At 34.5% G+C, this 26,382-nt stretch overlaps 1 protein-coding gene across 4 annotated transcripts; it reads left to right on the top strand.

Annotated features, from left to right (window-relative positions):
* Positions 1-915: 915 nt before the first annotated feature.
* On the top strand, positions 916-25,549 carry LOC130630304 (uncharacterized). 4 transcript variants are annotated; one of them, XM_057443754.1, is made up of 7 exons: positions 916-1,213; positions 6,524-6,704; positions 14,036-14,134; positions 14,437-16,695; positions 21,994-22,755; positions 22,990-23,519; positions 24,383-25,549. In XM_057443754.1, the coding sequence occupies exons 1-7, from the start codon at positions 995-997 to the stop codon at positions 25,364-25,366; spliced, it is 5,034 nt and encodes a 1,677-aa protein (XP_057299737.1). In that variant the 5' UTR covers positions 916-994; the 3' UTR covers positions 25,367-25,549. The 4 variants fall into 4 exon arrangements, with proteins under 4 accessions (XP_057299737.1, XP_057299740.1, XP_057299739.1 ...); XM_057443757.1 differs by having other exon boundaries at positions 920-1,213; positions 21,994-22,272; XM_057443756.1 differs by lacking the exons at positions 916-1,213; positions 6,524-6,704 and adding an exon at positions 9,276-9,482.
* The last annotated feature ends 833 nt before the right edge of the window (positions 25,550-26,382 follow it).

Below are 26,382 nucleotides of genomic sequence, written 5' to 3'. Positions count from 1 at the left end.
TCTAACGGTACCAAAAAGCTAGTCTGCAAATTTTTGCAAGGTCCACTTTTAATTTGGCCAGACTAAATTGTTATACAAGAAGGAGTATTTGTTAAGTTTCATTGCATGTATGCTTGTTTTTTTCCTTTTTATATTTCAGATAGGATAGGATTGGTTAAAAAAAAGAGTTTCTTTTAATTTTCCCAAAATTAGTTAGAATTAAAAGTGACTAAATTTTGTGCAACTAATTAATATTTTTGACATTTTTTAAAGCCGGTTTTTTTTTCGGTTAACTATCACAAAGTATACTTAAAACTTCAGAAACTTCTATTTTCTTAAAAAAGAGAAAGAAAAAAGACCCCTCCACCAAGTCGGTATACATAGAACAATTAAAAGCAGGCCTCCTCTGTGCCCATTTTGCAAGTACACCGCGTGAGGGGACATTATCATCTGTGCAAGCTGTGTAAATATGTGCTCGATAGAAGACTGTGAGAGAAGGGGTTTCTTCAAAGGTTAGATCTCAATCATAGTTGTGGTTTGTGAAAAATAGGCTATGGCACGTGTCGCATATTTTCGTGATCGCAAACAACGACGACACGTTGCTGGCTTACCTTCGGCATTAAAAAGGTAAAGAAAACAGACAGTATGTATACCCTTATTTTTATGACTGAATAAAGAAATAATCAGTTTCACGGCATTAAAATTTAGTTATGAGCCTTCCTGAAACATGTTTAAAGGAATGGTTTAAATAAATATTCTTTGAAAAAAAATTTTTACTAAAATAAAATTCAATTTTTCTCATGGTCACAACCTTCTACATTTTTTCCGTTTTGCTATTCCCAATATGAGCTTTTCATGTCGTCATAATCGAGTTGTGATCCGCGTTCCTGCTGTTTTGCGTGACCAGCGTTACGCTGGTGTAACAAACGTGCTCCACAATATTTGGAAATCGAATCTATTGCTCCGCAATAAATGTTAAACAAATAACAACACAACACACACCAGATAATTTGTAATGGAAAAAGAAGTTTTACCACCATTGGTGGCTATGGTAAAGCCATATACAGTTATCGATCTATCGACAAAATTAGTGCTGACGGAGGAGGAGGTATCAAGTTGTTTAAAGCAAGCATCCAGAAAGGAACTTCTGAAAAAATTAGGGACATATGATGCTGCTGGAGCTTGTTCAAAGCCAAATGGAGATGCACCAAACTTTATTCACCTCCCTCCAAAGGTAGCTAATGATTATTCAAGCCTTCTATAATCACTTTGTCCTAGATAATAGCTAAATATATCATGTTCTTTAAATGTTACTTCTTTTTTTAGTCAGAGGAATTAATTAGGGACTAGCTTGGTACACAAGGTTGTTTACGAGGTTATTTCCTTGAATATATGAATAATAGGTGGGATAATTGTGGTGCTGAATTTCCCAGACTGATTGAGGTGCTGAATTCCTCTTGAACAACAAGGGAAGGAGGGTGTAGAAATGTTGCATACCCCGTAAAAAGTGTTGGCGTTTTTTGAGAAACAAATCTTTTCATTCAAAAATAAAAATACTTTTTTGTGCTAGTATAGCTATACAATACTGTACAATGTTTTTTTTGGAACATGAGAACTTTTTAAATCAGAGTAAGACCACTCTGAAAAATATGATTGGTTCAGTCAATCAATATCCAAAACTGGATATGTTTTGAACATATCCACTTTAGGATATAATTTTGATGTTTCGACCCAGGCCCTTTGCAATAACCGTCATCCATCGATTGGAAAAAAAACAGGCGAAAGAGGATAAAACATAATCGGGAAAAAACGGGAAAATAGGTGGGTGTTTGGGGCGGTTTCATATTACAAATCTGTTATACTTTTTTTTTTACATTGGAGCAAAAAAACACACCTAATACTGCACTATGTGAAAGAAGAAACTCTCAGAAACTTTCAGAAAAGTATAGATAGTATACCTTTAAAACCACGGAACCAATCTAATTTGTATGAAATACAAGTAAAATGACGACTTTTAAAAAAATATATTACGCCTTACGCAAGCACGCGAAAAATGGAAAAGAAGCGTTGGAAAACATCCTTTTTGGTGATATATATTTTGTAACAATTTTTATTTAGCTTAAGATATTTTAGAGGAATTTATCAGAAAATGAAAATAAATTATGCTTTTTCACGAAATCTGGACATATATCCACATTTGACATATCCATTTTCGATATTTTTAGTACAGCACAGGGTAATCGGTTATTATTGTATTTGTCAACCGCCTAAGTTACATAAAACAAAAATTAAGAATTTCGGTTTAAGAGTATATTTTACTATTTTCGTCTACTCAAGGTCAAAATTCGAAACAGTCCTGTCTAAAAACAAAAACATTCTATATAGAATTCGAATGTCCCTTATATAGAATAAATCATGGTAAACAAAACATTATGATGTTCGACACTTACAGAAGAATGTGTGAAGTTGAATGTGCAACAGTTTTTTACAGCGAATATTGAATATTGAATGGGTAACCAAAAAGCTAAAGGAATGAGTCTGAAAATGTGGAAGGACGCATTTGTTATAAATTCATAGTCCTGTATTTAGTATTTTCGATAAAACTGGATATCTCATCAATGGTTTTCATAGACAATGTAGCTAGGTGGGTGACTAGCTATGTTGAAGAAGCTTCTAGACAAATTTCTTGATGCTGAATGTGGGTACTTCAACAGTAAAGCCTGGCGTTGTGTATTGTAGAAGTTATGATATATAATCATTTCCAGTGCTTCTTGAAACCTGTTTTATCATTCCTGTTTACATTTTAAGCTTCCATTTTTCTTGATGAAAGGCAATACCGCTTCATATCAGCCTGTCGTCAAGAGCCCTAAGCCAATCAGAATGCTTAAAAACCTGTATAGCCTGCCTGCAAAATCCAAACGGTTAACAAAAATGTCCATATACCCTTTAAGTTGGTGAGTTTGCACGACATCGGTAACAGGTTTCAAAACTGCTAAAAAGCTTACTTGTTGGAACCCTGTTGGATATATAACTTCTTTGTCTTTAACATTAACCAGCCAGTTTTCACTTGCATAAAGCAGAACACTCTGGATATACGAGCCTTCAGAGACAGACCTCTAGTTGTGAGAAAGAGAAGTACTTCCCTTCAATTCCTCCAGGCCGAGCAAACTCTAGCATTAATGGCATCATAAGAACCCCCAGACTAACCAATCACATTTCCAAGGTAGCAAAAAGTTCTTGAACCATTTGTTACTTTGTAAAAATATGATATTTGTGATATGATGTACAAGTGTTAATGACATATCATTTAAACAAATTTTGAAATTTTGTTAAGCCAATTAAAAACCAAAAACTTGTTAAACTCGTAAAAGTTGCTGTATTTTGTTCTAAAATGACAAGAACATGTTCATTCAAATCTTAAAAATCTCCGCAGTTTGTTCCATAATATCGAAAACATGACGCTGCAAAACTTAATGTCGCAGTATTTCATTCTAAATTAAAAAGAATCGTCTTTTTTAAGTTTAATATTGCAGCATTATGTTCTAAAATGACAAGACAACATCCCTAATTCTGGTAATTATTAACAGAATTATTTATTGTTCTGAATAAATATCCCTATCCCTTATGAATACCCTGGCAAAATGTGTCCTGACATAAAAGTGAAACTTTCTAAAATATATTTTTAAAACTAAGCAAAACTAAACACAAAATAACTCTAAAATATTTTTCAACTCAGAAACAGATCATCTCTCTTCGATAACGTTTGTTTATCCAGAACATGCTTCTTTACTTTATTCTTAGGAATCACATTCCACAGAAAAAAACTCTGTTGGTTGATTTTTACATTACATATATATTTATTTTTTTCAATCATTACTCAAACAACACAATCTTGAATTCCTTCAAATGCCTTCCTTATTATTGATCATGTGACCAACAGCGATGTTGTTAATTTTTAGATTTGTTTTTGTTGCATTTTTGTTCACTTTCTGTTTAATCTAATTCATAGTAACAATTCTTTAATCCACCATCTCTAGAAAATGTCTCACCAACGCTTACACCCTTCTCCAACGTTTTTGTAAGCTTAGGGTGTACAATTAACGGATTACATTTAGCTTGATTATGTAGAAAATAGTTAGGTGTTAAAGGTAAATTCATCAGTTGGTTGCAATGCCTGATAGGTTATTGACAGATGGCTGTTAGCCAAAATGTCAGCACAAATAATTGTGGTGTGGTTAGTGCATACTGCCTATATTACTTGATTTTATAAACAGATTGTTGATGCTGCAATGACAAGTACACTTACTAGCTACACAGTGGTCTATGCACCACCTGTTATAACAATTAGGCAAAACATGCTGGTAAAAGTGAACATATTTGGAAAGTTAACGTCTAATTCCATGAGGAATTTATTATGCTGACGTGCTTAGAATTTCTTTGTGGACAGAAGGTATCATTGGCAGCTATTTGTCAACTCTTTCCATCATTAGTGTTGTAAACACAGAGTTAATATTAAATGCTATTATTATATAGTGGTGATTCAAGTTTTGGTGTGCCGCAGGTAGTTACAAAGTTCAATTAAAACTTACTTCTATATAGGTGATTCTTTATTGTGGCAAATTCGTTTGTTTATTCTCAATAGAGAATGTTTAACCCCGATCAGACCTCCGATCATGACAGGCGAATGTAATTGGTGTAAGTCATTGGTGTAAATATTATACTTTTAATATAATTTAGTGTAACATTTAAACTTATTTTACTATGAATATATATATTTATATCAATCAAATTAAATTTTCACTCACCACACTGTTGCAATGTGTTGCATTTTTGCTGTGTAATCTCTCCTGCAAATGCGATGAAATTTGACGTTTAATAAAACCTAAAACTCCTGTCGTTGGTGGTTTGCTCTACGTTGGGTGTGATTATATTTGCGAAACTAAACTAAAAAATAGAATTTGGAGCAATTTAAAGTTGAATTTAATTTCATGATTTGGTCTTATTTGTAAAAAATAAATGCAAATTACATTATTGGTTATTGGTTACTTAAAATTCAATTTATAAATTGAATTAAATTTATGTATGGCTCAGATCTCGTTTTCCATGTGTAGATGGACAGAATATAAATGACTTTCTTTCAATTTGATCTAACCGAGGCTCAAATTCATCTACAACAAGCCAGTTTATAATACGTTTTACAGCCTTTCCTGGGCTTTTCCCAAGCATTTTTGTTACCCAATTCCTTCATTCACCCTCAATCTTTTTTTGTTCATTCTCCTCTTCCATTTCCTTGTTACATCTAATCTTTTGATTTTGCTATGAGGATAAATATTTTTAGATTTTGGGTATTATTGGTTTATAACTATAACTACAGGTACTTGACCTTTATTTTTGTAATTATGGACATGGAAACTGAACATGATAATAAGATATTTAACATATAAAGAAAACTCCTTTGTGGTACTGTAGTATGTAACAACAATATGTCTTCACAATAAGAAGGTCACTTTTTTGTCCGGCCACACTTAACATAAGCGAAAAGAAGAAAAATTATAGTAAGTAAAAAGAAAAAAATTTTAATTTTTTTTACATGACTCTTTTTTTTTGAACATAAACACACTCAAAGTCCTGCATAGAGTGTTAAGAAATATGCACTAGCTGTTTATTATTTAATAGTTCTATACTAGTGGTGACTTGACTTACAAGTTTAAATGTGAAGGTTAATTAGTGTGTATATACCACGAAAAATATTTTAAGACGCAAAAGGATTTTATGCTTCTTGTTATTTTCAAGAAATCCCTCTTTTTTCTTCAACTTCTTGGCGTATGACATGTTGACACTAAAAATAACAACAAGATGTACTAAATATTATAATGTACATCAATAAAAGATTTAATATCACAAAATGAAAACAATTTGTGTTTTCAAAGGTAAGTAAAAGCAGAAATGCAGTTATGGAAAAGATATACCAGACTTAAATGACAAATCAGAACACATTTTTGTCAAGCAATTGTGTTTAGAATAACTTATTCATGCACATTATAAACCAAAATTCTTTTCTTTCCCGTTTTTTTTACATCCAAATCTTTAGTTCTAATTCTTGTGGATCCTTGCCCTTTTCACAAGCTACTATATTTTTTTTAAAATTTGCATAGTTTGTAGTGTGGTATGACTGACTTTGATGTAACCGTTGACCTGATTAATAATTTATGCTAGATTTGGACTTGTAGGATTTATTTTTGCAGGAGTTATTTTTGACCAATAATTAATTACGTCCCACAATAAATATTTATCTCAATTTTTTTTTTAAGTTTTAAAGTCACTAGCTTAAATATTGGGAACTGCCCTTTAAGAAACATAAAACATAACATCTCATTTTTTTCTTAAAGTACATCTGATGAAATTAATTTGTTCATATATATCACTTCTCTAATGGTAACTTAGAAAAGGTCTAGTGTAGCTTCATTAAAAAATTTGTCTGGTCCGTGAAATGCAATTCCTGTAAGATATTTATTCTGTATTGTAACATTCTTTTTCACCATAGATGACCAAAGGTAGAAGCAAAAGTTTGAGTTCATTATGTGAATACTCATTGCCATCAACAAACAATGGCGAACTGTCAAACACCAACAATGATTATGCTTGCTTGCCTTATCGTGGACGTTCCAATACTGCTCCTGCCACCTCATTGTTTTCGGAAGACAGTAAAAGTCCAATAGTGAGAGGTAATAATGATTAATTTGCCTTGTGTGTGTGGTGAAGCCACGGAACAACAACCACAGGTCTCCAGGCCTCCTTTTTTATGTGTGATAACTTTGATGAAAATAGTGTAAAAAATTGACTATTTTATGTCGATATAGCATTGAAATTGATGAAGCATCTTTGTAAATGTTGGGGCCAATTAACTTAGAAATGCATGAAAATAACTGACATCAACTTCTGTGTGGGTAACAAAAGACCACCTGGGATCAAATTTGGTGTGATTGCCAAAAGCTGAGTCAACTCAACCATTTGAGACCGGCTGGCTAATGACACGATCAAGAAACCTTTGAATCCTATTTCTTTAACCATCTGTCTCATTTTAAACTCTAAAGGCAATGGGTTTAACAAATTTTGGAAATAATTTTTTGTATATCAATCTACTTGATAACGTCATTAAAAATTTAAAAAAAATCCAGATATCTATTGAATTATTTATCTATCTAAGTGAATTATTGCATGGGGCTTGCAACTGGTTTCCATTCATTTCCTGGATAATATTTAATTATTTTTTCCAGCCTGAAAATTCTTATTCTACCCCTCTAATAATTTTCCAAGTGAGCTTCAATTAAGAAACCGAGAAACCTGAACTCTCTATGTGGTCCACCCGTTAAAATGCATTTAAAAGTTCGAATCCCTGGTTTATTTCAACTTCCGTGTTAAGTTCTAAGTAATGTTCCAAATCCAAAACCTTTCCCGTTGAGGCCCTCAAGAACTTTGGATATGCTTCAAATTTTTCTGACAGACATTCTGTGAAAGGTATATAAGAAAATGTAAAGCACTGGATCAAGTATTTTTGCAGGTCTCTCTTGCCTCCTAAGACCCTTAAAAATTAAATCCTAAAATATTCTAAGTATACCTCCTATTATGTTGTGAAAACTCCCAGAAGTCTCCTAATTTTCAGGCGCCATGGAAAATTTGTCAAATTCAGTTTTATAATGGATTTTTTTGTGGAATATAAGGCCAAATTCTCGGTATTTTACACCAGCTAACCTGGAAATATAGTCTGATTAATTCAATTTGTCTTCCTCTATCACATCCTTGATTTTTTCTAACTTATACTTTAACTAATTTAAAATGTTGTAAAGTATCCTAAAATTTTTGTATATGTGGTGTTCTTCCTGCTAATCATAAAAACCCTAAAAAATAGCAGAAATCCTTCTAAGTTATTCTACAGTATCTTAAAAAGATTTGCTGCAAAATGAGTGGAAACCCTGGTGGGGCTAAAAAACCCAGTTACTCTGTCCTCATTATTTTCAAAATATATCATAAAAAACCGTTTTTGTTATAATTTTTTGATTTGGTTATGGTCCCTGCTTTGTTGATATGTATTGATCTTCTTTGTGACATAAGCAGATGTCTGAATTAACTCAAGACTACCAGCAATCTTTTACTAAAGCTGAATGTACTTATACATCACTGTTTATGCTCAGACCGCACTTTAAATGCTAGGCGTAGCCAGTATTTTTAGTCCAGTAAACTCCTGGACTTAAAAGTCAAACCAAGTTATATATTAGTAACAACTCAATCTATATTGGTTTGTTAAGTCGTGCCTTCGCCCTCTTTAATCTAGTTATTTATAAAAAATGCCATGCTGAAGCTTGTATTGGCTATGTGTTTTTATTTTAACGTCCTTAGGGATTCCATCCTAACGGTTGGCTCTTCCTCCCCTCCGACTGTAACTATGTTACATTACCGCCAGAGATCGTATAGCATTGCTCTAACTTGCTTGTCTGCCACACAATTTGATTAGCGGTCAGTAGATGGCACCAAATGGGCTGACAACACGGCATTTGAAGTGGACGGAGTGGGAACTCGAACCTGAAACCTTATGATTACTATTCGAATGCGCTACCACTACACCACCTCCGCATCATTTTCTAAAAAAACATATTTTTTCAACAATTAAACCTTGTAATTTAGTGACCAGAAATATTATAGTTGGATCTAAACCAATAAATTATAAAGTGTTACGTTTGCCTTAACTTTTTAAATGACATTATGCTACCACCCAAAACGGTTGAATAGACTGCCATTCTTTTTTTGCAATGAGAATTTTGTGATAAAGAATCTCTCTCAATATTCGCCGCTGTAATAATGCATCCACTAATTGAGAATAAAAAAGGGTGCAATATAAAAAAGTGATATCGGAGTTTAATAACAATCTTAATGTTTCCTAGACAAAATTATGATAAAAGTTCTTTTTTTTGTAAAAAACAATTAATTTTTTAATAATTCTTTTTATGTATAGTTTGCCTTCTGAACTATACCAATTAGCTATCTTAGTGTCTACCTGGAAGGAGAGAGAGATTTGATGTTTTCTCTCCACTTGATATGTATTACAATTGGTCGACAATGTGACATCTCATTGTCTACCAGGGAGGAGAGTGTTTTTTATGAGTTTGAATAAATATATTTTGATGATAAAATTTCTTTAATGTTTTATCGCTTCAGAATACTAAATAATTAAGGAGTTATTCAATTATTCATCAAGAATAGCTCTTCTTTCTTCTTTCTTCGTTTTTCCTTTGTGTTCCAACATCTGTTTCCCATTTTGTTATTTTCTTCATGTGCAAATGAAGATTTCCTTCGTCTTTTAATTTTTCGATCACAATTTTTGCACTAAAAGAAAAAAGTTTAAATAAAACGAAAGGTTTTGTTTGTTTGTTTGTTTTTTGCATTATCAAGCCAAGATTATCAAAGTATGTTCGTACAACGACATACCTGTGTTATATGAGAAATGGGTTAGTGCTGGAAATATTTGATTTTTTTTCAATTAGGTTGTACCCATGAATTTGTTTGTTTGTTTGTTTGTTTGTTTGTTTGTTTATATAGAGACTCATCAGTTACACATCTGTAGTCCATCCACGCCTTTTACATGTACTTTTTATAAGTAATGGAAATGCCAAAATGAGGCTTACAGTTGTTTATAAAAAGTACATTTTCAGGCTTAAAATATGCTTAGGTTAAGCTTATTGACAAACAGATTTAATGGAATAGCTTGTAAAAAAACACATGATCAGGCTCAAAATATTCTTATTTGAAAAATAATATTGCATTTGAATTTCAAACATCAGTAATTACACCTAAATCTCACTACACACTGGTTAATTTAGACAGAAAGAATAAAAAGAAAAACTGCTCACAAAAAAAAAAAACATAAAAAATTTACAATATTTTCTTAGACTTAACATACTGCTTAGTATATGCTTAAAAAGTAACCAAATTATGGATGCTTATAAATGTCATGCTTATAAAAAACAGAGATTGAGACGTTAACAGTAATGCGTATTTTCAACACAAAATACAATTACTTCGATCAAAATTGTTAGAAAGTAAACTCTCTGCTACTGCAATAATGAGATTTTGAAATTACGAATTACAAAATTTGTACTTTATTATAGCATGCATTACTTTAGCTATTTTACATAGCTACTTTATGTTAGAAGGGTATACATTGTTTTAAGTTTATTAAATTCAAATTTTATTTAAAAAAAACAAAAGGCTTATCCGTATTTTATTTTACTTAATTTACAATTTGCTTCTTTTTTCATGCTTTTAGATTTCATGGTTTTATGTGTTTTAGAGCTTCTTAGACAAAAGTTAAACGTCAAATCGTTTCAGGCTCGAAATATATAATTCTAGAAAAGTGTAAAAAAGCTTCTATGCGTGATAAGTTATGTTTGTATGTGAAACTTCTGGTTGAAATACAAACATTCTGTTTTTATTTAAAACCTAGTTATAAAAAAAGTTTAGGCTGAGATTTCAGTAACATTTAAGAACAACTTAAGAACAATATGTGGCCATTCAACAATTTCTAAACACCGACCTACCCGTTGTAACGCATCGTAACAAACCTAGTGCCACCCACCCTCTCACCCCCTTGTTACGTAACATTTGGACGTAATTATTGAATGGCCCCTTACCAAGCTGCCAAGCTTCGAAAGTTTTGCGAACTAGTTTGGGTTTTATTAATTTATACAGGAAGGTATGTATACCAGTGGTCAATGAAAATTGAATTCCTTTTTTATAAGAGCCAGAATTATTGGCTTCAGCCTGCAGTGTTCTTATCTTTTCTCGTTTTCAACCTAAAATTGTTCTTATTTTGCTAAATTTTCTTTATAATTTATTACAAATTTTTGCAACCTGAAATATAATTGTATCCAATTTTTGCGAAATTACAACAAACTTTAAATATATCGCCATGTTTTTTTTGTTTTTTTAAGAAGATAAGAAAATTTCTGTTCAATACCGGTCTGCTCTTGTCTTAGTTTGTAGCCTTTCTTGTTGTTCTTATAAAATTGTTTTATAAAGATGACTAACAGTGTGTGTAAAAACTTTATTTGCAAAAGCATCATTCAAGTTGTGATGTGTGGCTTGTTTTTCACTCTCATACACAATTTTGATTGTAATAAGCTTCCATTATTCATCGCTCACACCTTTTCATTAAGCTCTGGCAGATGAGTTTTAAATATTTAGTTTTTTTACTGCTTGGCCTTTTTTCTTGCGGTCTAAACTCAATGCTATGACGTCGTTTTAACATGTTGAATTTGACGTGCTCACTTTAAACTGAAGTGTTGTGATGCTTCGCATTATATGGGTTGTTGTTGTTGTTTTTTTTTTCGTAAAAGATTTTGTGAAGCTATAGAACAGACGTGGTTATTTTTTGTCGGTGTGTGTGAAACATCTTCACCTTATGGTGAAAGTTGATAATGGTCTTATCACATCAGCAGCGTTTTATGTACACTGAAGGAGTCTTTCAAAATGAGTTTATTTTTAGTGGTACGATTAAGTTGTTTTTTTTTTAGCCTAATATGATGAATGTTCACTGATGCATGAAATGCGTGGTGAACACGTGATTATCTTTTCTACTCTTTAATCAGAGAAACTTCCACACGTTTGAAAATTGGCGCGAAATGTTGTGGATAAACTTCGCGAATTTAGAAATTGAAATATTTTTGCAAGATAAACTCTCGCAATTTTCTTATTTATATTTAAATTTAGGTTTTAAAATTTCTCACTAATGACGAATTTATTTTTTTCGTTTTACCCTGTGGTTATAAATAAGCGATAAGCAACAACATGTTTTTTGTGTTCTTGCTCGAAAAGAGGAAAAACTTATTTCCAGAAACTGATGTTATTGAATTAATCTTTTAAATCTACGCAAACGTATTTAGAGAGAAAAAGAATAAAGAAAAAGTAGATAAACTTTAGCGAATATTTAAAAGCGAAAAAAGGTCAAAAATCACGTCATTCGTGTGAAAGTTTCTCCGATTAAAGTTTTTGCATTTTTTTTTTCGTTAACAGTTTTAAATGTTGCCTTGTACCTTTGCTACGCTACGCTATTTGCGCTCGAGTTTAAAAATTTTCTTTTTTAAAAAAAACCCTTGTAGCAGGCTATTTTTCTTTCAGTGGTAATTTAAATTTTTTAAGACTTTGTCGTATTTTTAAAGTGGAATTTGAGTGTTTCTTTTTTTCTTCTAGTATTAAGCTTAAAACCTGCGACACATTACGTTGAAAAGAATCTGGAACGCTGTGTAAACTAATTTTAAAGCATATATAAAATAAAATAAAAAGAAAATTTAGAATAAGATGAGCAAAACACAAGTTTGTCACGCGTCCTCAAAACTAGTTATTTCTCATCAATACTCCTCAAAACTCCTCTATTCTCCTTAATTCTCCTCATTTCTTATAAAACCTCCCCCAAAACTCTCCAAGCCTCCTCAAAACTCCTCAATTCTCGTCAAGTCTCCTTAAAACCTAGGAGGATAGAGATCCTATTGTCCGATTTACATTCATGAATCTTCTCTTACGAACAATTTTTTCTAATCTTTCTTCTTAAATTTCTAAAAATTTAAATTTGCACAACTTTGTTAAAATTTGTTAGGTTTAGTCACCGGTAGCAAGTATTTCAATCGGTTGCATGTTTTTTTTTACCTTCGGCATCCTTTATACTGCAAGGTCTCCATTTGAAAATCTCAACCTTGACACCTTATCTTTTCATAAGAAAATAACGTGAGCTCCTTTAAAAAAAGAATTTGTATTAAAAGTCCTAAAATGTTGTCAATAAAGTGAAAAAATAAATAAATAAATAAATAAATAAAGTAGTAAACAGGCTTGGAAATTTGACAACACATGACAATCTGGAATATCAAAACAGGGTGTATGAAGGCGTAGGTATTAAGTTTTTTAAAATGTTAGAATTCGGTAAAACAATGGAGAAGAAATTGTGACGTGCTTTAGCACTTTGTAGTCATGTGATCAAATGGTACATTTTACAACATGTTAAAAGGACAAAAACATTCCAGAGAACGTTATTACGTGTACTTTGATATCACGTGATATTTTAGGACATTCTATGTTGTGGAGCTTTAGATATAGGAGTTAGTGAGTGTGTGTGAGTAAGAGAGAGTTTTTATGTTACTGAGCGGGGCGTTAGTTAATATGTGGAAGATTGTAAAACTTGTATTGGTTCTTTATGTTAAGAAGCTGCTTTTACTAACTAACCATATTGACTGTGAATTTATTGTGTCGGATCAACATCCAAGTTTCCGACAGAACATTTTAAAATTTCAATTTTAAATTTTGGACAATTAATTTTAAGGCCAGCTTTTTCTTTGAATATAACAACTTTCGAAAATACTCGAAGTCAATGCGGTGAATAATTAATCAACAAAATGCTAAACTAGTTTATTGAACCAAAACACATTTCCACATTTTAGTCCGTCCCACATTTCAGTTCGTTTCACCTTTTAATAAGTTTTCTCAATGGTGAGGAACTGATTATAAGCAGATATCTTGCAACCAATATTTGTTCACACTCGGTTATTTCGTTGACTTCGGTTTTATGATATTTGACTCTTCTTTTTTTTTCAATGTTAACGTCTTTTTTTTTCACTTTTTTTTCACTTTTGGCTTCGACTAGTTTTTTTTTTGAATTTGTAACTTGATACGGTACAGAATTTGTTTTTGGTAATTTTTGTTATTGTGTTTTTACGCACTGGAGATAAAACATTTTTGACTTATATATGTATAAGCAACGTAAGATTTTGGGAAGGCTTAATATTACTTAATTTTTTCACTTTTGCTTGCTCGGTTGAGATATGCCTTGTGTGCCAGCCGATGTTGAACTTTAATTCTGTTTTGCATATCAAGACTTAATTATTTGTTAGCATGTTTCGTTTACAACTGCTCTTGTTTTTAAAATAAATTTTTTTTTATGACAAATGTGTTGTGATTTTTCACTCATTTCGCTCCCGTTGATTTTTACTTAATTCGTTGTCTTTTTTTATTTCAGCGTCCCGTCCTGTGCAGCCATCCTCACCTGGTTGTGCTAAACGCAAGGTGCAGCAAAAACTCCAACGTGACGCAAAGCAGCAACCAAGAGGCGGACAAGGTAAGCTTTTAATTGGCACAGGACGATAATGACAAAATAGGGATCAGTGTAACGTAAGACTTTAACTACATGATTTTGTTTTTTTTAATCTGCGATTTTATTTTTTGCTGCCATCGTATTTCCATGTTGTATTCTCCTGACCGTAATGTCACATGGTACCACTCTCGGTTGAGGGAAAATACAGTCGTTTCACGGTTACACTATCATAGAAGAAACACGAACTAAACATGAACTAGAAGAGTTACAGTAAGGCTTAAATTTTATGTATTGGTATTATTGCTCTGTGTTTTTTTCACTTGCAGGTTCTCCGAGTCTTCTTCAGAAGCAATCGGCTGGTTCAAGAATTCCTAATTTTAAAGTCAACACGCCTAACAGTGCAATACGTAATAAAGCAGCCGATGAATCAAAACAAAATGGCCTGCTTCCACCTTCGAAGTTAAAAACACCGGAACAACAACCAAAGTTCTCACCTGCAAGTAAAATGGCTTCGCCGTTGTCTAGAATTTCCCATCAGAACAATAGATCTGTGCCTCGTTTATCTCAGAAAAATTCTGATACAAGTTCCTCAGTTACCAGCAGTAATGACAGTAGTAGCACTCCCGTATCTAGGATTCAATCGCCTTCGTACAGTGTCATCGGAAAGACTCGCATATCTCCGCCGGTTACTAAAAGCAGCGAGTCTATACATTCAAAAGTGAATTCGGGTATTCCAATGAAGAGTGGAATACCGTCGAGATCGACGTCGGCTCTTAATAACAAACGTTCGCTCGATAGTCTCCGAATGAGTCGCGAAAATACAGCGGAGAACTTAAAACAAAGAAAGGACTCAAGCTCTTCCATACCCTGTACGCGAAATAAACAGTCTTGCGAGAGTTTAGGGACGAGTCGAGAAAACATATCGGACAATTATCAACGGAGGGCAGACTCTGGCTCAAGCAGGAGCAGTTCTCGTCGTTCGTCTGTCGGTAGTTCTTCAAGTGACGGCGGCGACGTTGTTAAGCCTGCTACTCATCAGAATTTAGCAGCGAACATTCCGAAGCTTAAACCATCGGTCACTAACCTGTCTTCCGCTAGACAGATCAAACAACCACGAGCCTATAATGGTGGTGTATCGAGCGGGAAACAAAATCAAAAGCTAAAAGAACCTAATATGGATTGTGGCGAATCCAAAATAAAAGCCCCGTCTGGTGCGTCTTCAAAACACACATCGTCCTCGAAACTCATTCCTCCCTCAAAACCAACAGGAATTCTAAAACCTATGAACAAAGTAACTGTTGATCTAGGTGCCAATAAAGTCGATCACCAGTCCAAGACTACAATAAACAATCATGCCGATATTGAAAGGGAAAATGTTTCTTTGAACTCTCCGAAAGGCATACCGCGAAGAGCTTCCGACGGCACCGTTCTTAAAAATAGAAACACGTCTTCTAACACTCGCCCTGTGTTTGAAAAGAAATTCAGTGAGTCCTCGTTCCTAGCTGAGAGAGATAGTTGCGAAGAAAACAAGGAGGAGAACATGGCAGAGAATTTCGTTGAAAAAGATTCTTTACGGTATCCTACAGTCGGAAAGATTCCGGCAGCCTTATCAAGTGAATCGAAATTTGTTAATACAAAAGCGCCGCTTCGTTATTCCGCTTCGACCGATTTCGGGAAGTCGTGTGCTAAAATTGAAGGGAAAGCATCCAGATCTCAAAGCGATTCAAACGTTTTTCATACACCTTTGAAGGCTTCTGTCAGTGCAGATACAGGCAGGGGCATTAAAAGTGTACAGAAGGCAAACAGAGAGCTAGATAATCTGAATTTATATCTAGAAGAACAAGAAAACGAGTGTATACCAGATGATGTCAGTGAGTGCAGTAGCATTCTTAGTGACGGCAGAAACTCGTCCTATAAACTAGACATTCCTTCACCAGAAGACGACAAAGAAAATTCTGTTTCCGACTCTATCTCTTATCCTTATAATAATAAGAAATTCACGCATCAAAATGTGGAAATGATCATAGCGGAACGAATTGAAGGCAGCAAGCAGCATGCGTCAGTAGCGGATATAAAGAAGACGACGGATGGGTATGCGGAGCCTGAAGACTGTCTTAAATTTTCCAACTATAAAGAACCTGTGGACAGCTTGGAAACAGTACATGGTCGAAATACGGAGAGTGTTTTTAACCACGACACTCAGCAGCCCATAATGTTTAAAAACTTTATTGAAACAAACGGGCATCGGTTGGATAGCACCTCTCCAGTGAACTCGCCATTCCGCAGGATACATCCTAAAGTGATTATCCCTCCACCGCAGTTAAGCACGCATAGAAACGAGGGTGGCTTGCCAATTGTACCAAAGGAGTACGCACGAACACCAAGTTCTGACGTAGAAGAACTTTTGGTGTCTCATACGGAGATTGACAAAATTCGCCGAAAGGCTCACGAACAAGCTATGAAAACGTGGAAGAAAAACAAAGCACTAGAAGAAGTGCCGATTTGTGAGGAGAGTGATCACCTCAACGGTGGAGAGAGATCAGATGGGGAAGTGTTTTATCCAAGCAATGCGTCGGAATTTCCAGGTGAGGATCAGTTTGTATTGCGACCCAAACAGAATTGAAGCCTACTAGGCATTTAAGGGTGCACAACAACTCAAAATGGCATAAGAAGGTTTTGGTCTATGACTTAGTTTCTTTTTTTTTAAAAGTAAAAAAATATCGGCGCTTTTGTTTTGTTCAACTTGGTTTTTTAGCCTTGTGTAAAAAAGGCGGGAACATTTAAAGTGAAAGTGACAACAAATGGTTAACTATAAAAAAAATATGGAAAACAAGGTTTTTGTGTTTCCCGTATTTCAATGTTTTCTATGTGTTAAAATATACTGAAGGATGTAGGTTGGTTCCAAAAATGTAAAGCTGTGGAATGGGAGGGAAATGTAATTTTTCTTGAGATGTGGTGTTCGAAAATTTTCCTGGGTTGGATTGCGCCGTTTGATTGTATCCGCCTCTCCCTTGTCCTGTAGCTCAATAAAAAATTGCTAATCTCTGGAAATACAAGCAATCCATCAACATACGCACCTGATAAGGTGTGGTGGACAAATCAGTTTAAAATATTTTACAAAAAATATCACGACATGAAATATTTAAACGTATATATGTATGTCGGTTGTCGCGAACTTGATAATTCGTTTCTTTCACAATCAGCTTTGTTGTGTTCGTAAACACGTCGTCGACCTATCGGACGCTTTATCAGGCAATCTTTCGTATCGTTAAACACGTCGCGGGTTTATTAAGCGATATCTCGGAAGCTTTATTGGGTAATCTTTTGTGTTCTTTAAAATGTCGCCGATTTATGAAGCGCTCTATCGTCTTCGTAAACACGTCGCCGATGCTACTTTTTGATGCTTTGTTGTATTAATTTTCCACTTCCTATTGTGATGTATTTCAAGGAATATCCGCCTCAAATATAATCAGTTTCTTAATGAGCTCAGAATTAGCTTTTAATGGGATAGCTATAGGAAAACAAAAGTGTCATATTTGTTCGTTGTCATTTTGAGTTTAAAGCTTGTTGTGACGAGTAAGGTAAGATTTTATTGTGCTTTTTTTGTGCTAGACATTTGCTCAGTATGTGCTATGCACGAATTTCTGCTTCGTTGTTGTGTAAAAATGAATAAGCTTGGATGAGCTGATAGTAATATCGACGTTTTGAAAGTTGAACCTTTCAAAACATCTTTTGCTTTCACTTTACGTTTGACCTTTCGAAAAGTTGCTAATTTTGATCATGAGAGGGTAAGTAAACTTATTTAATTAGTATCCACTTGCATGTTTTTGTACATAATATCGCAATTCACTTTTATGTGGAAAGCTAATGTCACAAACCTCTTTAGACTATATTCTACAACCTTTTTATGTTGCCTTGAGTACTGGCATAATTTTTATGGTATATATAATATCTTAGTATTTGATTTTTAGCTCTATAATATATTACCACAGGACCTCCTTGTGAAACAACAATGTTATTTTGCTGAAGTTGTAATCCAGTGTATAATAAATAATCGAAATAAATAAGTAAATTATTATTTTTAGTACAACTGCTACTGAAACGTGCAAAACGAAAATAATAATAGATTTTTGATTGGTAGTTTATTTATATCTGTCTTTGTGTACCATTTGTTGCATTTTGGTTTTACTAAATCTTGTCTTGCGCCATCTCGTATTAATGTGAAGGAAAAAAATCTACGTTGTTTTGTGGTTTTACGAAGAAGTTTCACCACCAAATCCATACATGGTGAAATTTGTTTATAGTGACCAAGCAACTGTTAAGTGACGTATTGAACAAAACTATCAATCATAAACAACTTTAAGTACTGGCGCCTACCCTCACCTGGTTATAAAAAATGGATGTAAAAAACGTGGTATAAATTTTATTTATACCCAGCATTTATCTCTGATCGCGACTTTTACCCATGTATCTTTGCTCGCGACTTTTACCCATGTATCTTTGCTCGTGACTTTTACCCATGTATCTTTGCTCGCGACTTTTACCCATGTATCTTTGCTCGCGACTTTTACGCATGTATCTTTGCTCGCGACTTTTACCCATGTATCTTTGCTCGCGACTTTTACCCATGTATCTTTGCTCGCGACTTTTACCCATGTATCTTTGCTCGCGACTTTTACCCATGTATCTTTAATCGCGACTTTTACCCATGTATCTTTGATCGCGACTTTTACCCATGTATCTTTGCTCGCGACTTTTACCCATGTATCTTTGATCGCGACTTTTACCCATGTATCTTTGCTCGCGACTTTTACCCATGTATCTTTGCTCGCGACTTTTACCTATGTATCTTTGCTCGCGACTTTTACGCATGTATCTTAGATCGCGACTTTTACCCATGTATCTTTGCTCGTGACTTTTACCCATGTATCTTTGCTCGCGACTTTTACGCATGTATCTTTGCTCGCGACTTTTACCCATGTTTCTTTGCTCGCGACTTTTACCCATGTATCTTTGGTCGCGACATACATTTTTATTTTATGTAGAATTTCTCTCATTTTATTAATACTTTCTCTTTTTGTACGTTCTTACCATTTTAAAGCTTATTAAGATGTTACAAATGTTTGACCTTAAATTTTTTCTATGGTTTTAATTAAAAAAAACGAATGAATAAAAAAATTCTCTGTCCCAAGAAATCAAAACATTCATTTCCAAAATTTTGCACATTTTGACTCAGTCCTAAAATATATTTTTAACAAAAGATGAACATGTGTTTTCTCCTCGCTTTTACTTTTGATGGAGACTTGTGACGTGATTTAGGTTTGGAACGTCATTTGATGTGGCGACGTTGTTGTGTTAACAAGCTCATCAAATCTGAGTCGTGGAGTCAAACGGACATTTTAATTAGCCGATTAAAAATAAATTAATCCAATTTGTCTATCAAGCACACAGGAAGCCAAAATTTTATGTCTTTTTTGAATTTCATAATATCTTTTCTTAGATGGAATCATCTTGCATTTAACCGAACACAAAACACGGATGTGTCTTTGTAACGTTCTAGAAAGGAATTTTTAAGAACAAAGGCGATCGTTGCACAGAGCTAACTGGCTGAAAAAAGTTGTTTTAATTTTTGATGATAGCTATATGATATAAATTGTATATTACCGTTATTTTTGAAACAATAGGTAAAGTTTGGCTTCTTTGCAATTTTTTATTGGTCAATTAAACCTTCATCAGATAAGCTTGATTGTCTTAATTAAATTAACAATTTTTCTGACTTGTTTTTGAAACATTTGCTTTTTTGGTTATTTGTGTACCGATTAAATGTGACTGGTTATACGGGCGAAAGACTGGGAAAAGGCGCTGTTTTCACTAATCCAAATTTGAAACGCTGCTCATGTTGAGTTTTGAGGGACGAAAATTGTGACTCTTCTTGTTATCTCAACAATTTGTTACAACTCTTATGTATGAAAATGGGATTTGTATCAACTAAATAGTGGTTTCTAACTTAATTAAACTTGTTAATTTGTGCTGTAACATTTTTTTGTTTCCATGAAAAAAAGACGCCCTGGAAATTAAAAAAATATCATTATGATTTTGTGGTCTTTAATGTTTTCTTGTTATGAAACGACATGGAATCATTAAAAACTTCGTTTCGTTTTGGATAATCTGAAATGACTGTATTAAAGTTTGAACTTTATTATGGAGATGTGACAGATCATGGAGATGCTTTGAAAGGTCTCAAGTCATGTTTTATCTCTTTCAGTCACCAGAACAAAAGAAACGTAGAAAAGCTATAGAGAAGGATGTGTTTTTCGATTATTTGGTCATGTTGCGGTGGAACATTCGTTAGCAGGTGGAGAAAAGTGATTTTAATGACGTCAATTGTTTAGAAATGACGTCCAGTGTGCAAAAATGTTGAAACTAATGAAAATGTGCAAATCCATAAGACCTGAATTGTTCACGCCTCCTAAAAATTATAATAAAAATCCTTTCTAAATAATCCTACAATCTCATTTTTTGTGAAAACTTCTAAGAAACTCCTAAATTTTCGGGGAATCCTTTTGTCAAATTCACTTTTTATTAATGGATTATTATTTTTTGGACTATAAGTTTCGGTATTCTACACCAGCTAACGTGAAAATATAATTTGAGCGATCCAAATTTGTCTTCCTTGTTCAATTCTTTTGACATGTTTGATTTTTGCCACTCTAACTCTCTCCAGTTGCATTTTTACTAATTCTAACTCTCGTAAAATCTAAAATTTTTGAATGTGTTTTTCAAGTTAATCGAAAAAATTCCTGAAAAAGCTAAATTCTCCTGAATATCCCAAAATAATTAGTTGCTAAATGAGTGAGAATCCTGTCCAGGCTTGTGTCATTAAAAACTTAGTATCCTTACGAAATATTGCGGTACAATAGAACTCAAGTAAGAAAACAACAACAACAAAAAAACGCAATGACGTTTCGGGGTGGTAAATTTCGTCATCTGTGGCGATAAATCTTTTCCATTATATCTGTTCTGTTAGTCCTAATGGTCGTACATCGCTTTAGCTACACAACGATAACACATTTTTAAACAAACAAGTATATATAAACATCCATTCGACAAATCGCGAAAAAAAATAATGTTGTTTTGACTGACAACAACATAATCTCCATAGAGCTACAGCGAGGCTCTTCCAGCCTAATTAAAAAAATCGTAACAATAAACTCATGAATAAGGCTATCGGTCAAACTAGCCTTTTGAGTTAGCGATAAGACCGTTTTACAAATCCATAGTTAAATATACCCTGCGGAGATGATGGAATCAGCCTTGGTCGCATAACGAGCTTGTATCTTCTTGTCTTTTCATCTCTTCATCGTTGTTTTTATCGGATGTCAATTTGTCAATTTTCATTGACACTAAAATCAATGTTTGTCAATTTGTTTCTACCTTTATACATATTTATATTTTTGTTTTCTTTATACATACATATGTATATTTATATATTTGTTTTTTCTGCTGCAAACGTAATGCTGATGGTGGATAGTGTTTCGTTTTAAATTCAATGGAGAAGTCGCTCTGATTGCTCATTTCTTCTTTGTTTGCTTGTTTGTTTGTTTATTTGTAAACAACGGAAGTTTTATTTTCCAGGCAATGCGTGTGTTTGTTTTATGTGTTTGAAAGATTATAAACATCTTGCATTTGTGTTGCACATGGGTTTGTGTTGTAACAAGTAGATTGATTCCTTTGTGTTTTGAAACATTACGGGCAAAATATAGATCTCGAGGATGTTGTGCCTCTTATAAGTGCTTTACAATATACGTGAAGTGTTATCACAAAAGGTCTTATTTTTCTTCTAGTATTGTATCTTCTTTATAGTTTTTTTCGATTTCGTTTAGAACCAACGGAAAAATTAGCCGCTAAAACATCCATTCGACGTGCCAGTGCCGAACAGATTGCCTCATTGAACGACAACGACGGCGACAACATGTATCGCCTACAAACGATGACGTTAGACAGGGATAAGAAAAAGAAGTCGAAAATCAAAAAGTTCTTTCAGAAACTTTCGTCAAAGAAAGAAGAAAAGGTCGACGTAGATCATAATGAGGACGGCGACGGTTTTCGCACACCGTTACGTTCAACTTCGTCATATTATAAAGATCGACGAAAAAGTGACGGTACAATCTCTCTTCATAGTATACAGGAAATCCACAGTATAAACCCGACTCCGACGACTAAAAGACGTTTATTTTTATTTAACCTTAGTTTTATGAAAAAAGGACGCCGACAGCGGTCTTACACGAGTAGTCACATGTCGTACGATGACGGTGGTTACGACGTAAGAGACTGCAGACCGTCCGACACAGTTCGGGCACTGTGCAGTCCGGACATCACCAGACGTAATTTAGTGAATAAAATGTTACGACAACGACGGGGGTCTGAACCGTCTCTTTACCGCATACAGGAAACATCACGGACCAAAAAATACAAAGCACCTCTTCCACCGGACAACGTTGTACCTTTTACGACACGGAAAGTTAAACCACGGACGTCGAACAGTAGTGTTTCGAGCGTAGACACGTCTGACGAAGCAGATTATATAAACTTTCCTTTCTCTAAGACAGATGTACAAGCCCCTTCGAAACCTCAACGACATATCAGTAAGGTTTAAAATATATCTTTCCATGATTTAGACTAGTGACCTCGTTTTCACTGACCGTATAGTTTTTATTATGTTATTTTAAAAAACAAAATTTCACATGTATATCCTTACTAAAAATATCTTGTCAAATTTATTAAATAAGAAAATTGTGTTCGCACATGAATTAATAAATTACACGAATCTACGAATGTGTGACCACATCCTTTTTTTTATAGCGTTTCTTTTGATTTAGGAAGTGGCAGCACTGAACCATACTCTAGTCACCGTTCAAACTCTCTCAGCAGCAGTAGTACTGCTAGCAAAAAGAGTTCAACAAGACTTGACGACGACGAATGGAAAAAAGACGTCGAATATGCAGTGCAGAACATGCATACCGTCGAGACGAAGGTGGGTCGATTAAGTAGCAACTCCTCTGAATCCTCATCATTTTCGTCGGAAAGTTTGTCGTCTTCTCAAAGGAGTCACGCCCTGCATCTCGAAGCGTCGTACGTCAATGTGACGTCGAATAAAAACAATTCTCTACGTCGCACGCCATTACGTCACTCGATCGATAACTTCAACAAATTAATCGAACTGCATCGGCAGACAATCGAGAAAATTGCGTATGAATCTTCGCGGCTGCACTGTGACTGTGAATTGTTGATTGGCCAACAGTGGGAGGATTTTGAACGTAGTAACGAGATGGTACAGTTGGGTTTGACCGGTTACATGGTGGTACCCGTGGCTTGCCCGAAGTCGAGCAACCGAGCATATACGGCATGGGTAGGTGGAATTGTTTTTCTATTGTCTATACTTCATTTCTGTAATAATAACCGTTGTCTGTTTGTTTGTGCGTCAAATTGGTACCGCAAGTAGCGAGACACACAAAATGCGGCAAATAAAGGACGGGCGACCGTGTGGATTTATCCACGGGCCACCGACGAGCCTCTGTAATAATAGCCGCCGTATTTCTCTTTGTCTGTCTGCTAAGGAAACGCGAAATATGATATATAAAGGACGGGCGACCCCGTGGATTTTTCCACGGATTGACGACTAGTGCACTATATTTATTTACACGCTGATACCAAATCTCATTGGCTTAATTATTTTCACGTCCTTTTATTTTTCGCAAACTACAAAATTTTGAAACAGATCATTCGTAAAAGTAATTTCTGATATTTTCGTGAGATAGTCTGTTTACGGCTTGTGATTGCGCTTAATGGTAAATGGTGCTTTGCATTTGAGGAGCAGAATAATATTACGAATAACAATATTAGCACACGGAGTTAGTTTATCGGAAAAAAAGGTCGTATGAACCGTTGGATTTATTCACGGGCTACTGACTAGTTTAAAATGAATCGTGGTATTTTGGTGATATAGTGTTGATGATAGAGGGTGTAGTTTTTCTAGGAAATTTTTTTTGCATCAAAATTTTTGCGAATGAGTGAAGGTTGACTTATTTGCAAATTTGCGAAATTGCGGAAATTAACCTTGTAAATATATAATCTGCTTGACATATCGCAGTTCATAGTTTTTACAAACAAATAATATGGATGATGTTTGGAAGCATCACAAGAAAAATTGTTTGTCGAAGCGAGAAAATCATGCGAGTCAAATCTAATCTTTAATTCATATTTCATTTTTAGCTGCGGTTAGAGCAAAAACAGACGTCAGAGCAGGTGTCGTGTTTTGCAAACATGTGTTATTCGAAGTTAACCTTACACCGCAACTGCTTGCATATTTGTCATATGATTGAGCAAGCCTACTCTTCTCCCTGCGATGGCGGTCTTCCTAAAGCCATCCAGTTTGATTGCGTCTACATTTCACCACAAATACCCAACATGGCGCTGTCCAGATACATTAGTTTAACGTTGGAGAAACATGCACGCTACCCGGAGATATACGAACGGGAGATTGCTTTAATTGCATTGCAAGTTGTGAAGGGTGTGCAATATTTGCAGCAAAATGGCGTCTCTTTGACTTCTTTAGGGACGGAAAATATATTTGTATTAAATAACGGCGATCAATCTGTTGTTTTGTCGCCAAGGCGAACGCCGAATAAATGTCCGGCAGTGGCGATCGCCGTTCTACCTGGTTTGGGAAATGGCGTTGAAGAGATTCAACATAACCAGACAACAAGTGTTTGCCATCAGCTGGCTTTTCTTTTATTTGAACTTTTACATTCACCGTACCACGATGAATTAAGAGACGCAACGGACTTTTCAATGCTGTTAGCGACGTTGCCTGACTTGACGATAAAAAGTATATATAGTCGATATTTTCAATATATCACGAACTTACTTCTCGAGTCTGAGACACACAATAGCCGTTCGCTGGACGACCTAAGATTGGTTTTGGAAGTGCTTTTGTTTGGACCGACAGATATATGTGACCACGAAGAAGACGACGCCGTCAGTTTAATAAACAAATGGCTTAATCGTCGATGTGTGGACGTCGTGACTCATATATTGAAAGAAGCGTCACTGAATATGTCGTGTATGGTGGGAACGACAAGTAGCGACGTCGAAAAGATAAAAAGCGTCGACCAGGAAGTGTTACTCGAGTGTGAGTTTTTGTCAGCGGTTACGCCTCATGACATTTATCGGATATCAAAAATGCTTAACAGATAATTTCGTTCCCAGGTTACTTAGTAGTACTTGGTAATAAATTTAGTTTTATTTTTACAGATTTTTGTTGGAGAATTAACTTTAGACACGTAACACATATTTCAAAATATGCATATATATATAAAGACTCTTTGAAAGATATTACTTTTGTTAAGAAAAGATATTATATAAAATTACTATGTAACATATTAAGTAGTTTTTGCTTGTTAGTTTTATTTTTTGGGCGGGGCGGGGGAGAGGGGCGTATAAAGTTGCTTGGGTGGAGCAGTTGAATAACTATATAATTTTTTAACATGAAATGTTTCGCTATGTTGGTTATTACAGGATTTAGCCACAGACAACGAAATCTCCCTTAGATAAGGAAGTTCTATCTAAAATCGCAAAGAGCTCTGGAGACCAGAATAACGTTTGATGTAATTTGCAGTTTACCAGCAGGGTAGCCAGCAGAGAAACCTGAATTTTGGCTAGTACAGTGGTGTCAAATTAAAAGCAACTACCACCGTTGTGGACTCGCCCCTACGTAGCGATTGATGGAGATAGTCATCTTAAACATACATGTTCGAGTGAGGGAAAATGATATCCCTCATCCAAAGAGTATCGCAGTTATTGCCTCGCGAAAACAATACATAAAATGGCACCAAAGTTAAACTCCATACAACAAAAATTGCTCCCCAACAGACTTTATACTTTTAAGGGGTACATAACTCCATTTTCTATGACATGTTTCAGTGAGATATTTTATAGTAAATTACTTCAGTTATGGTGGCAGTTTCATTACAGTCTTTTAGTAAGGGGTTTTTTAAGAGTGAAAATCTCTAGTTAATACCCTTAACAATAAAAAAAACCCTAAAAAGTTAAGACATTACGAAGTTGATGTCCCTGAATATGATCCAGTAAATTTGCAAGACATCTTGTAACGCTTGATCTTGAAAATATTGCTTCGAGACGTTTTTCTTACGCTTTGTTCTCTTTAATTTTCTTATAAATTATTGCTATTCGTTTTTTGACTCTCTCCCTTT

This window comes from Hydractinia symbiolongicarpus, chromosome 2, assembly GCF_029227915.1.
Source record: "Hydractinia symbiolongicarpus strain clone_291-10 chromosome 2, HSymV2.1, whole genome shotgun sequence".
Classification (NCBI taxonomy): Eukaryota; Metazoa; Cnidaria; class Hydrozoa; order Anthoathecata; family Hydractiniidae; genus Hydractinia; species Hydractinia symbiolongicarpus.
Note: the sequence above shows the minus strand (reverse complement) of the source record. Positions and strands in the feature narration are given on the sequence as shown.

Bases quoted from the DNA above. Each gene is read 5' to 3' on its own strand.
- LOC130630304 (XM_057443754.1), top strand. From the start codon at position 995: ATGGAAAAAGAAGTTTTACCACCATTGGTGGCTATGGTAAAGCCATAT. The intron at 16,696-21,993 runs GTGAGGATCAGT...GATTTCGTTTAG, and splicing joins CAATGCGTCGGAATTTCCAG to AACCAACGGAAAAATTAGCC. The intron at 23,520-24,382 runs GTAGGTGGAATT...TTTCATTTTTAG, and splicing joins ACCGAGCATATACGGCATGG to CTGCGGTTAGAGCAAAAACA.